The sequence below is a fragment of the Atta colombica genome, unplaced genomic scaffold, assembly GCF_001594045.1.
Source record: "Atta colombica isolate Treedump-2 unplaced genomic scaffold, Acol1.0 scaffold34, whole genome shotgun sequence".
Classification (NCBI taxonomy): domain Eukaryota; kingdom Metazoa; phylum Arthropoda; class Insecta; order Hymenoptera; family Formicidae; genus Atta; species Atta colombica.
Window position 1 is genome coordinate 343,082 of NW_017259448.1, and position 13,117 is coordinate 356,198.

Below are 13,117 nucleotides of genomic sequence, written 5' to 3' on the forward strand. Positions count from 1 at the left end.
CTCCCCTCTTCTCTCTCTCTCTCTCTCTCTCTCTCTCTCTCTCTCTCTTCTTTAATGTAATATAAATTTATGAGCACAAAAATTTCTCGTAATTTATTGATGTTGCTCGATCATCTTTCTTTAACGTCATATTATCCGTGAAAAAAGCTTATTTTCAAAAAAGATTTATTATACTAAATTTGTGATAGTCATGAAAATGTGCACAAATAATTTACTTTGTCAACAACGTCCAATTGATTAAATAACGCACTTTGTATACCATTATTATGCAACTTGCGGACATTCTGAGCAATGAAGGTCTTTTGTCTTCACAAACCTTGTTAAATTCACATGCGCTCTTTTGCAGCAATTTTTAATTGCGATATGAAACTGCATAATGAGTTATGAGGCCGCTTCTAGCGCGTTAATTCGTTTTGCGTCAGACAAATTTCAAACAAAATTCAAGCTTGTGTCTACTTTTAAAATAGAAAAGTCTTACATATTTATAATATTAACTTGCAATATTAAAAGTTTTTTAAATATTTTAAGTTTTTTTTAAATATTAAATATTTATACAATTATATATTACATATGAAGTGCCCTAAACTCATCTTTATTCATCTTTTATTCATTATTTTATGCAATTGTTTTGGTGGATTATGGATACTTTAAATTTCTTTATTAATATAAAAATGTATTATAATATTCTGTAAATATTAAAATCTATTTGAGAACATTATCTGAACATATTGCTCAGATTTATCTTTTTATGAATATTTTTTATTTTATTAAACATATTTAGATAAATTTAAAATACGTTTTGCATGAAAACAGCTATTTAATATGATACTAAAATTGAATTGAACTTATTGTTACAGGACGAAAAGAACCAGTTGCTCATCACGAATCTCTGGCTGAAACTGGTAAGTCTTCGAAGATTTTCCGAAGTTTACGAGAGAAACAAAATTAGCCGCGATGTCTTTTCAATTGATAGCTGCCACTTACACGAACAGCACGAAATTCGTGGGAGATGCTTCAGTCATTTTTTAAAAGATCTCTGTTTATAAGTTAATTGGACGAGTAGTCCTGATAGATTTGTAGTTGTTCGAGGTGATTCAATTTATCGTGTTACACATCACTCGGTTTTATCCGGCTGTTCCAAAAATATTCTCGTGGAATGATCACATCACGTAAATCGGGTACCAATGCGGGTAAAAAGGCGTGAAACAAAAATATCATTATAAACTACGTGTGACATACTTGTTACGAGATTGCACCATTGTATTCTGTATTTATCAACGTTTTTATTTTGTCGTAAAATCGTTATGAAATATAATTATGATGTTTTTGTTACATGAACAATTTCGCATACAACTCGATATCTATCATACAAAGCATTATGCAATTTAACTCTCCAATGAATATTGTTTTTTAAGCGACAGATTATTTTAATTATAAATATTAACAAAATAGATACTATAGATAGCGGGGTTCGATATCGAAAAATATCTCTTAAATAGACTTGGATAATATTGAGATTATGTGTGTGCAAAGATATCGGTATCCAGTTGCTTATTCCAAGATTGAAAATTTCATACTGCTGAAGAAGAGTTAATCATTTATAATTTATTTAATCGATAATATAAGGTAAGGATCCAATATGGGCGTATATTCAAAACTATTCACTATTTATAGATAATTATACATGATTAATTCAATAAACAGCAGTAGTATCTTATGCAGGTTATTCATTGATTTGATTGCATTAATTTATTGTTTAATTTGTTTATTCTATTATCGTTAATAAAACAAAATGTAAAATGTAGTAGTGGTAATGTAATATTTTGTAGATAAGTAATTGTTTCCTAACTACCTAAAAATGGTTATTAATTTAGTTTATGTCATTGTAGCTCTGCATTTATATTTTACAATATTATAAGTATATATAGTTTATATTTTTGTCACATTTTGATATTATAATCAAAGAAACGAAATTATTTCTAAGATAAAACCAATATAGCTAAGCTGTAAGCATATTGCATGTACACATCGATTGTAACTTTTCTTTTTTTGTATTCTTGTTATTTCAAATGAATTCTAATTCACCTGTTAAACATTAAAAATAAGTAGATAAATAGATAAGTAAAAGTAAACATGTCCATGTTTGGAAAATAGTTTTCGTGTATTTTTATATATCAATAAACACATGTCAATATATTAATGAATTTATAATCTTATTATATAAAAGTAATATTGTGTGAATCACTTTATTTTCCATTATTCTAACATTTTTTACGAAAAAGGAAAAATATATATTTAGATTATATCAAGTAAATCATAAAAGGATCATATTAGGTACTTTATAAAAGAATGTTTAATTTTTATATATTAAAAATTAACAGGCTCAACTAATAATTTCAAATATAGAATATCTGTATAAGGGCAATGAACCTACTATGTTGTCGGTGCAAAATAGATTATATTCTTTAAACTTTACATTAAATAAAAGAGTTGTTTTGATGTATTATTACCATACAAATTTGATATAACTAAAAAATGAAGTGTTAACGAAACTTATCTTTTTGCCCGCGTAATTTAAAAATTAAAAATTAATGAAATCTCTAAAGGTTCAATGAACTAATAATTTTAAATAGAATATCTGTATAAAAGCAATAAACATGTTGTTGGTGCAAAACAATTAAATTACGCGGACGAAAAAATGCGTTTTGTTAACATTTCAGTTTTTAATTATATTAGATATTTGTATGGTAATGATATATCGAAACAACTCTTGTATGTAATGTAAGTTTGAACAATATAATCTGTTTTGTACAGATAACATGTTAGGCTCCTTATATAAATATTCTATTTAATATATTAAATTGTTTTGTTTTCGTTTTTTAAACATTTAAAGAAGTTTTAGTTTTAAACTTTTTTAACAAACAAACATGTATTTGGATTAAAATTTTCAAAAGTAATAAAAAAATATTTTTTATTATTAAACATTTGTTTTGTAAAAATGTTTTATGCATAAACATTTTAAATATTGCTATTTTTCTCAAATTTTTATCTATATATAAATATTTGAATATATATCTTATATTTTGTATTAACATTCCTTCTTTAGAGAAATATTTCCTCTTTTGAATATGACCACTCATTTCCAATTTTGGACTCAAAAAAATTAGAAAAAGATCACAAAGTTTAGCAGAGGCATATAGGGTCCGGTTATCTTATTTCAAGACGTGTGTTAGGAAAGCGTCGGGGTAACCAGGTAACGTAACAAGGTCGGATCGGATTTTTATCGGCATCCGAACTATTAATAGAGTCGCTGCAACAGGTTACTATCAGAGCACGGGGAGCGAGGGTGCATCCTTATTAGGATTGCGACAATGTTTTCTTGAGAGAGAGCGCTCGGCTTCCGATCCGTTCGCTTCCGACGCGCGAAAGCGCTCGCTGTTGTTTATTTTTTACGGCTTATAGGACGGCTTACGCAAGTTCAATCCCGCGCGAGCTCATGCGAGCTTTGCAATGACCTAAATTCAAAACATTGACGATTCTACCGACGATCGTTTTTGGTTTGATTGACGGATTGCACCGCATCGGACACGTGGAGCCCCTTCGGCGCATCTGACAATTCCAACAACGACGTTGATGACGAAGGCCATGATCGTTACGCTATTGATTGGCCCTAATCTCGCTCAGCACGACCTTAATCTTTTGTCACTGTGAATTAATATTCCGGATTTTCTCGACAAGGCTTCCGTTTTTATTACGTTTCAATACAATGTTAAATTAATCTTTTAAGGATGGCATTATTTTGTCAGAAAAAGAACAGCTTCTTTACCCATTTTACTCCAAAATGTCTTGAACAATCTATGGATATTTTATCAATATAGTTTTTCTGATGGATTGAAGTAAAGTAACAGACTCTACAGGTCTACTTAAGCTTCGTGATTTTTTTCTAATTTTTTGATAAATCAAAATTGAAAAAAAACTGATGATTAGATTCAAAAGAGAAAACATTTCTGAGCATTAAACAAATATGAAACACTTTCAAATGTTTACATAAATGCACTAAAGATTTGAAAAAAGCATTTAGGTCATATTGAGTATACATGTAAATATATGAAAATGTTTCATTTTTTAAAATGTTTGCAGAATTAGCTCCTCTTTTACACATATATCTAATGTAATGGCCTAAATATATATGTTTTCCTCTTTTTCGTATAAAAAAATGTAAGAGAAATGGAAAATGAAATAATTAATGTTGCTTTTATAAAATTAAGTTTATTAATATATATATAAGTTTATTAATATATTGAAATTAATATATTGAATTATTGAATTATTATTAATGTATTGAAATATTTATTGACATGTATATAATACTATTACAAAAACAATATATATAGGTTCGAGAAACATAAATTCAATATACAAAAAATGTGTTGAGAAGAGAATGTACCAGCCCATGTTGTAAATGTCTTTTTGAAATATATCACTGAAGATGACCACAATACAGATCGAAACGTTTAGAATTAAAATTTGATGATTCCATCAATCCCAGTCAGAAAAATCGCATTAAATAACTAGCGCGACTCTAATAGTTTATTTTTTTGTATTAAAAATACTATTTTCTTTACATTCTCTTTTCAATAAACAAATGCAATTGAGTTAGCCTGCATGACTTACAATGCTATCTATTAAATTTGTCATGTAATTTAATTACTCACAAATAACGACTAAATTGTATAAGCCATATAAGATCCGATTACCTTGCTGTTATATTTTAATATTCTATGCTATATACATTTCCATTTTCAGTTCTTAAATATAACTAATCTACAGTACAGTACTCCGGAATTCATCCCAAATTTATTCAGAATTTAATTTTAAAGTGAACATTACAACATTCACGTCTAGAGGATGAACTCTTTAATCACCTTAATGCATCACATTTCCATAGTTTTTATTACATTAAATATATTTTAATATACATGGAAAAGAAGCTAAAGTATATAATTTAGTTAGTTACAAATTTGAAAATAATTTTATTGACTTGTCAAAATAATTATGTAAGATGCTCGAGCTGGTTGCTACAATAAAGACTTTTTACAACATATCCCATTGTTCATCATGCTTGAGTTTCCTACGTAATTATTTTGATGATCTAACAAAGTTGTTTTCAGATCTGTATCCAGTTAAATCTTTAGCTACTTCAGCAAAATCGTTCCTTTTGTGTAATTGTTATAGTTATATTTTTCTTATATTTTCCTGCAATGGCATTTGATAATATATATACATTAATATATATATTTGATAATATAAACATTTGCAATTTCGAGGCTTACTATTATGCCAATATAGAAATGTCAGCTTCCTTCTATTTAATCTTTCTTTCGTGTCTCATGACGGCCAATGCATACGGAAGTAACACGCAGCTGCATGTGACTTAAAATGCCGATACGTTTGCAAATATAAATCATGCAGATATTCAAAGAACATTCGACATGAGTATTGATATGATGTTGTATATTTCCTGGTAGCGTCGCTATCAGATACACTTGTGTCGAATACAAGTAGAGAGTTAAAATTAAATCTATCTTCTAGAAAGAATGGAATACATTTTCCATATTCAAAATGCATAGATTGTATCTGCAATATTGAGAGGTAACTGAATGGTTTTATCTACATCGGATATAATAGAGGTCTAAAAAACACGTTTGTACTTTTTAGAAAAACTATAATTTTTTCATCATTCTTCAATAGCTTCTGGATAACAGGAACATGATATTTAATTGGCTTAATTTGTAAATGATTTATACGATGTTATACTCTAACACAGTCTGCACGAATGCTGCAAACGCATTCGACACTCGCAATCACGTCGCCAGAAATTATTAACTTAATCTGTACGAATAGTTTATTAAATCATGTGCAGCACATGCAATATTTCATTTTTAGACCAAAACGTTATTACGTTACGTTGCGAGCAATATTCGCATATAAATTGGAAAAATATAAGACCACGTCAAAGGTTCTATTTATATCAGAGGCGATTATCTTCAATGCATTAACACTCGTTCATAAAACAATTTCGATTCGTGTTTTCAATCCAAGGGACCAATATTTTATTAATGCTTTGATTGCAAACTGAGTGGTGAATTAATTTAATACATTGATCTTCGCCACAGTGAAATATTGTAACTAAAACTTATACATTACCCTCGCATAATGTTGATAGCATGAAATTCACTATATCCTTCAATATTCATATAATTATTATTGTAAATTCATTATTATAATTTACATTATTATTAATAATTTAATTGTATATTATTGCTCATGATTATACTAACGAATAATTGTCTAAAATATCTAAATGATATATAACTGGCATATAGGGGAAACCAGAGAACCATGGATCACAGGGTACCATGAGTCGATTGTTTAACATAATCTAGAATATTTAAATTAATACTATTGGTATAGTACAATTATTACTTCGTTGCTCATACTTTTTATTTAGGTGGCAGTGATTCTGTTGTATCGAAAAGCATCAATCATTAATGATTTTCGTGGTGCAATAGTAATGTTTTAATCGCATAAAAATGTTTTAATATCTTTATTGTAGAAAAAAAAATATATGTATGAAGATAAGATGTGCATCTTTTCTGCGCATCTTTTCTCAACTATGTTACAAGTAATAATTTAACATTTATTTTTTATAATTTTCTATTAAATATATAGTTGGGGTACCATAGATCAAATATTAAAGATCATAGATTAAATATTTATGATGAAACGAGTCAATACAAAAAACATATGTACTAAAAGGGTAGTTTATACTTCTAAGTAATTTATTTTATTTTATTGTAATAAATTTTTTATTTTATATTAATGGTTATGGGATTATTTCTCATTTGTTTTCTTATAACTTTTTATTTTATTATTTAATAATAAATTATTAATTTTAATTATATTTTATTGTATTAGTGACTATACTAAGAATGTGTGAATTAATTGAAAATATTTTTCAACTTTCGTCATCATTATTTCTTGCATAATTCTACTATTTTGCGTGTGACTTATGGTGCCCTGAATAAGGGGTATGGATCATTTAAAAAAAATGTTTTTATTTTTCTCTTGAAAATTAATACAATAAATATTCACTAAATATATTTGTTAAATTATGCTTCAATTATAAAAAAAAATGATACACAAATTTTTATATTTAGATGCACTTTTAAGAATTTGAATTTTTGTGACTCATAGTGCCCCTGTCTTCCCTACAGTTAAATATGAACATGGATATTTCCCGTTTTATATTGCTTCGCACTAAACTGTCGGTGTGCATATCTTATATCAAGCATGCACTTTGTCATTCTACTTAGTGACGGGATGATCGATGATAAAATTTATGTAAAAATGAAATTCGTGGAAACATGCGACGAGATGGCGCGGCGTTGCATTTCGCCTCATCGCTTCTTTCGCGCATCGGGACTCGGAAAGGAAATGCATTTACATAATTTTCGCCGTGGCTGAAGGAATACAACTAGAGCAAACAGTATTGCAAAAGCCATCGGCAAGAACACGCGCGAAGTACCTATGCGAGCGCAACACGTTCTGGATGTATCGTAATCTGCACGTTTCGCGCGCAACTATCCCGAGGCGTCTGGCAATTTCTTCCAATAGATGGGTGATAGTTGCGCGCTAGACCGGCGAAATGGCTGCCCAGGGATTCCGTGGACTATCGGATAATGGAGATACCGTGTTTGTATCATTTAGGTATCTTCCTTTGGACGATATAGCAGTATTAGGGATGGAGAGCTATGCGATAATCATTGAAATACCATACGTGGAATTTTTTTCGTAGATCTTAAGGAGATTTCCTTCATTTCTACATATATGCACTGAACTGTTTCAAAGTCCAACGATCAATTATGATGTTAATGTTCGTTCTGAGATGTTTCTACGAGATGTTTAATGAGTACATTTGTTTATAACGCCTATCCGATGTTTATATTACCATGTTTATACGTAAGCAATCCTTTACACATGTGTCAGACAGGCTTCGCGAGTTCCATTACTGCTGTGGGGACGATAAATCACGTGAGGTAAAAATAATGTATAGGTGCGCATAGGGTTCTCGGGCAGTGGTGTGCTTTACTACGTGCTAAGAGTGGAAACCAGTGCAACTTGGGCGACATAAAATATAAAACTTCGCGCCAAGGACGATGTATTACGTGTAAGTGCATCAGTATGCGAATCACATTCGAAGCGTGACTAATGCGACTTCTTGCGAATGTTAGTACGCATGTCAAAAGAGAAACGAACTTATTTAACTTCCTTTAAAAACAGGCGTCATTTAGGAATTAGAAACAAAATCTAAAACAAGTAGCCTTAATTTGAATTTGTATTTAGATCCTCTAAATATCTTAAGAATATTTTACACGTATTTTTAACAAAATTTAAAAATTATGAAAAAGTCACAGATTTTTCTACATTATATATATTTGTGAAAGTAATACAAAGAATTTGGCGACAATTTAGAACCTGGATTAAAATTATTTCAATAAGTAGTACGTATTTTTTAAAAAATTAAGATAAAATGAGAAAATGTTCACTTAAATTATAAAATTGTATTGTTAAATATAATATTTACCGTATTAGATTATTTTACATAACATTCATTTTTATATATTACAATAAGTCTAAATTTTCAATTTCAGTCATTTTTTGAAAAGACTACATCTAAAAAATGATACATTCTTAAACTTCCGTGAACGGCACGAAAAAAAATTTGTTGTTGGTTTGTCACGAAAAAAAATTGTTTTATTGATTTTGTTAAAAAATTTCTTATAAGTGAAAAATCGATGTATATATATATATATACATGTTAATATATATTTATATATTTTATATGTACATAGCTTTTCTAGCGGTTAGAAGTATTATATTTTAGTGTCAATACTCTATACATTTTCAATTCAAAGTAACAAATCTGCATAGATTCCAAAGATCTGCATAGATTCGTTATCCCGAATTTAATTTTAAGTTGCAAATATGCCAACTCTTGCCCCTAGAGGATTAATATGTCAATAATTTCAAAAGATTTATCCTCTCCAAACTCCAAGAGATTTGTTGCTTCTGATCTATCCAACATCATTTAAATCTCATAAAATAATATTTTGTCACTGATAGAACAGTATTAAAACGATTAATCTTCTAACGTCTCTATTCAAGTTATACGAACTTCTTCTTTGCACGAGAAAATCCATGATCATTGCAAAGTTCTCTATCCTAATGTAACTCTTTGCTCGACTCTAGGTAAGAGAGCACTCGAGCAAGAAGAACACTAGTGAGTCTTGGTGAGCTTTAATGGGCCAACCGGTATTATGAGCGAAGTCAGAATCTCCTTCCATCGTAGCGGGATTTATTTCTTTTTTCCTTTTCGGCCTCATGTACCGCATCTTTTTATTCTCCATCTTCCGCACCCGACGCGTCTCACGGTTTCTCCACTTCGTACCGTGCACTTAGGCAAGTTCATTCACTCGGTACAATCCACTTGGGATTCGAAAATGCGGAAAGAAATGATTTACACACACGCGAATCGTGGAGATACAAAAGTTAGATGTTTCTAGGACGAGTTTTTTATTTTTGAAATAATCACGAAAAAAATAGAAGTTCTCAAAAATACATAGTATAGATTCTCTTTGTTTCAAAGAAAGGCAAATCTATCAAATTGATAGTACATATCTGGTTTAACTTTGTAAGCGGATTCCATATCTCCATATTTGCTTTTTGTACCAAATATTTGGAATTGGAAAATTGGAATTGAAATAAAAAAAGTTTGCACAACAATGTATACTTTTGTATTTTTTTCTTAAGTAAAACAAAATGATTTTTAAATGTAAATGGATAAAAAATGGACATCAACAATTTCGTCTAAAATTTCCTGACGCAGAAGATCGCAAAGAAGTAAATCGGAGGTGACAGTTTGAATTTCGCACAGTTTACAGTTTCTGATCTTTTTAGAAAACTTTTAACGACGAATTTCAAATAAAGATTAAAAAGATACGGAAAATATATTTACGATAAGTTTTAGATTAAAGTTCGATTTAATGGATAACTTCACACTTGAAAGTTTCGATCATAAATAATCCAACTGTTCTATTTTCGAGAGGAAAGTTTCTAGTATCTTAATTAAACACGTCAAATTATACTATCCTTTTTGTATGCACTAATTATGAGGACTCTCGATTTCAAGTAGCGCTATTTATTATCCATTAAATATAATTGCTTAATTAAGCGTACAGTAAGAGATGAAGCGATCATCTGATATCAATTTTACGCCGATTTGATTTTCAATATTTATGCGATTCCTTATCTTTTGTTTTTAGCGTGAATAAGAACTCGTTCATAAAAGATCTTGCAATATGTGATATTGTTATGAAAAAATTGTATCGGTTTAGGTAGAGAGTAACACGGTGTAAAAGAACGCTAATGTGATATGCGGCTTTCAATAGCTTTCGCATACTGATTAGGAATAGATTTCCCTTGTCCCATGTAAATGCAGCTATTGGACCTACAATATTCGTGAAAAAACATTGTTTACAAATGAGGGTCTCCTGACAAAAAGAAAGGTTTTGGATACATATCTTAAAAAAATGCCAATACCATCTGGATCATTTCAATTGGCATTTTATGAATTGTGAACGGCCGTCACGTATCGACTTACTTTTAATTCCGCCTTAATCAATACTATGCCATATTTCCGCAAATTAATTGCAGCGCTCGGGTGCAGCGATATCGGGGTACCTCGTTTTAATTACGCTTTTTCTTCGCGTTCTTTCATATCAAAAAAAAAAATTATTTGGTATTAAAAGGTACGTGTATTATTGAATTATTAATTAGGTCACTGTGAAATTCATTGCAAATTCGAGTGATCTCGTTCGTCTTTAAAACTTGAAAATGGAAGAAGTATTACAAATCTTATTTTAAAAATCATAATTGAATTTAATCACAAAAAATAATTTACATATTTATTTCAAAAAAATATTTTTTAAATTATTGTATTTTTAAATTATATTATTTGAAACTAAAACATTTTTAAAATAATTTTTTAAAAAATAGAAATTTTGTAAAAAATAGAAATAATGTTAATACTCAACTCATTATAAAGTAATAATAAAAAGATATTTCTTTTTTTTATTTAAAAATTAATACATATGATAGGAATAATTATAATACAAGACTCTGTTAATATTTATTCGAGTATTCAAAATTTCGAGTCAATCGCTTACGCAAATTTTCCAAGATCTATATAAATCAGCAGATATCTTCTCTAAATATGAAAATCTTAAGCTCAGCTTTATGCATTCCTTTCGCTTTGTATCATGGAATAAGTATAACAGGATCTTGGCCTAAGGAGATTAAGATTGAATGAAGATCAAAGATATAGATCTGGAAAGTTTAATAGTTAGATTGTCCTTTAAATGAAAGGTTAGAGCTCCGTTACTTCATTCCGTTATTTCATAGCCCTAGAGGTGCTTTAGACTTCCAATATTCAATTTGATTTACTAAATCTCACTTTAGAAAATTTGCAATAGAATCTTATTTATAATTTTGTGTGCTGTATAATGTAGGAAATATATTTAGAGAATCACCAATATGTAGAATGATTTCAACAAAATCAGATACTAATAATATAATTTATTTACATTTGATATTTATACTTAATTATCACATTATTATATTTAATGATTTATATTAGTAATTTATATTCTTCAGAGAGCCTTTTATTATTTTTTTAATCATATTTATTTAGCTTAATTATTGACTAAATAAAATTAGTAATCATTAATCGGTGCTACTGTTATAACATTTTTCTTTGTTAATATTTTTACATAATACAATATAACATTCAATATAACATTATATTTGATGTATTATATCCACTTAAAACAGAAACATTCACTTAAATAATTTAAATAAACACGCTAAATTACTTAGCGGTATATTTTTTATCAGTTATTCACTAATGTATTTTTTTAATTTTTATAATTACTACATGCAATATTGTGTATGTTTTACGTAATTTTCTTTGCAATCTTTGCTTTTCATGTTTTACCTCCTTATTTTCCCGAAAAATAAAAAGTTCAAAGAATTATAAAATAAATATCATTCTTCCCGTTATATATTTGCTATTCTTACGTCAATGAGACTACGGTCTTTTAACAAAGATATTTCCGGACTTAAACAATAGATACGCATATATTTCCTCAAATTCCTGTATAAATCCATCCGTAGCTGGAAACGATGTTTCTACTATTTCTCCGACACAAGCTTTGAGTACACCAGAGCGACCAACGAGCGGAATATTTGCCGAAGTCGGCGGGTACGCTCAACTGTAATGTTCCAGCTATCCTATATCCCACGCGAACAATTTCAATTATCTTTTGTGTGGAATTCGCGAGTAACAATCAGAAAAGGTCCAAGAAAAAAGCTCTGAGCAAAAACATACTTTCTGAAAATAACTATTTTTTAATCAAAATGTTCAAGATAGTAATTTTTTACTAACGGCATTATATCAAATTGAAATATTTCTTTAGTGAGTTTTAAATTTATAATTACTTAAATCACTACATGCAATCATGTATTAACTTGCATACTTTTAGAAATGAAAAGATTATGTTTATATTATTAATTTAAAGATCAAGTTCGTGCTAGTTTGTATTCATTAACAATGCAAGAAAAGAGAGCAAGAATTTCTATTTTTATATAATTTTTATTTTTAATATAATTGCACAGTGCTATCAAAATGTCTGTTCCGACAAATTTGCTGTCGATTTATATTCAATTGGACCGATTTATGAATTTAACGCGCATATTTGCTTATACAATGCCGGAAACGGCATTTTTAACAATATTCATGATTTAAATTAAAACATTTAAAATGAAAAGAAAAATTTGATTAATATTTTGTTTTTTCAAATAAAAATTAAACCTAATGCTAATAAAGTTTTTGTATAGAACGTTTTGTCATTGCAAAAAATTTTGGAAAATTTGCAAAAATTGTCAAAAATACAATAAATTTTTGGTAAGCTTAAATCTTAACATAACTTTTACAGAT

The 13,117-nt window shown here is 28.7% G+C and overlaps 1 protein-coding gene across 1 annotated transcript in view; it reads left to right on the forward strand.

Annotated features, from left to right (window-relative positions):
• LOC108690634 (neuronal acetylcholine receptor subunit alpha-7-like) overlaps nt 1–13,117 on the forward strand; it is a 225,584-nt gene that overhangs the window by 147,501 nt on the left and 64,966 nt on the right. Inside the window, exon 3 of the mRNA XM_018198022.1 lies at nt 858–902. Coding sequence (XP_018053511.1) covers nt 858–902 — 45 coding nt within the window. The remainder of the gene's footprint in view (nt 1–857; nt 903–13,117) is intronic.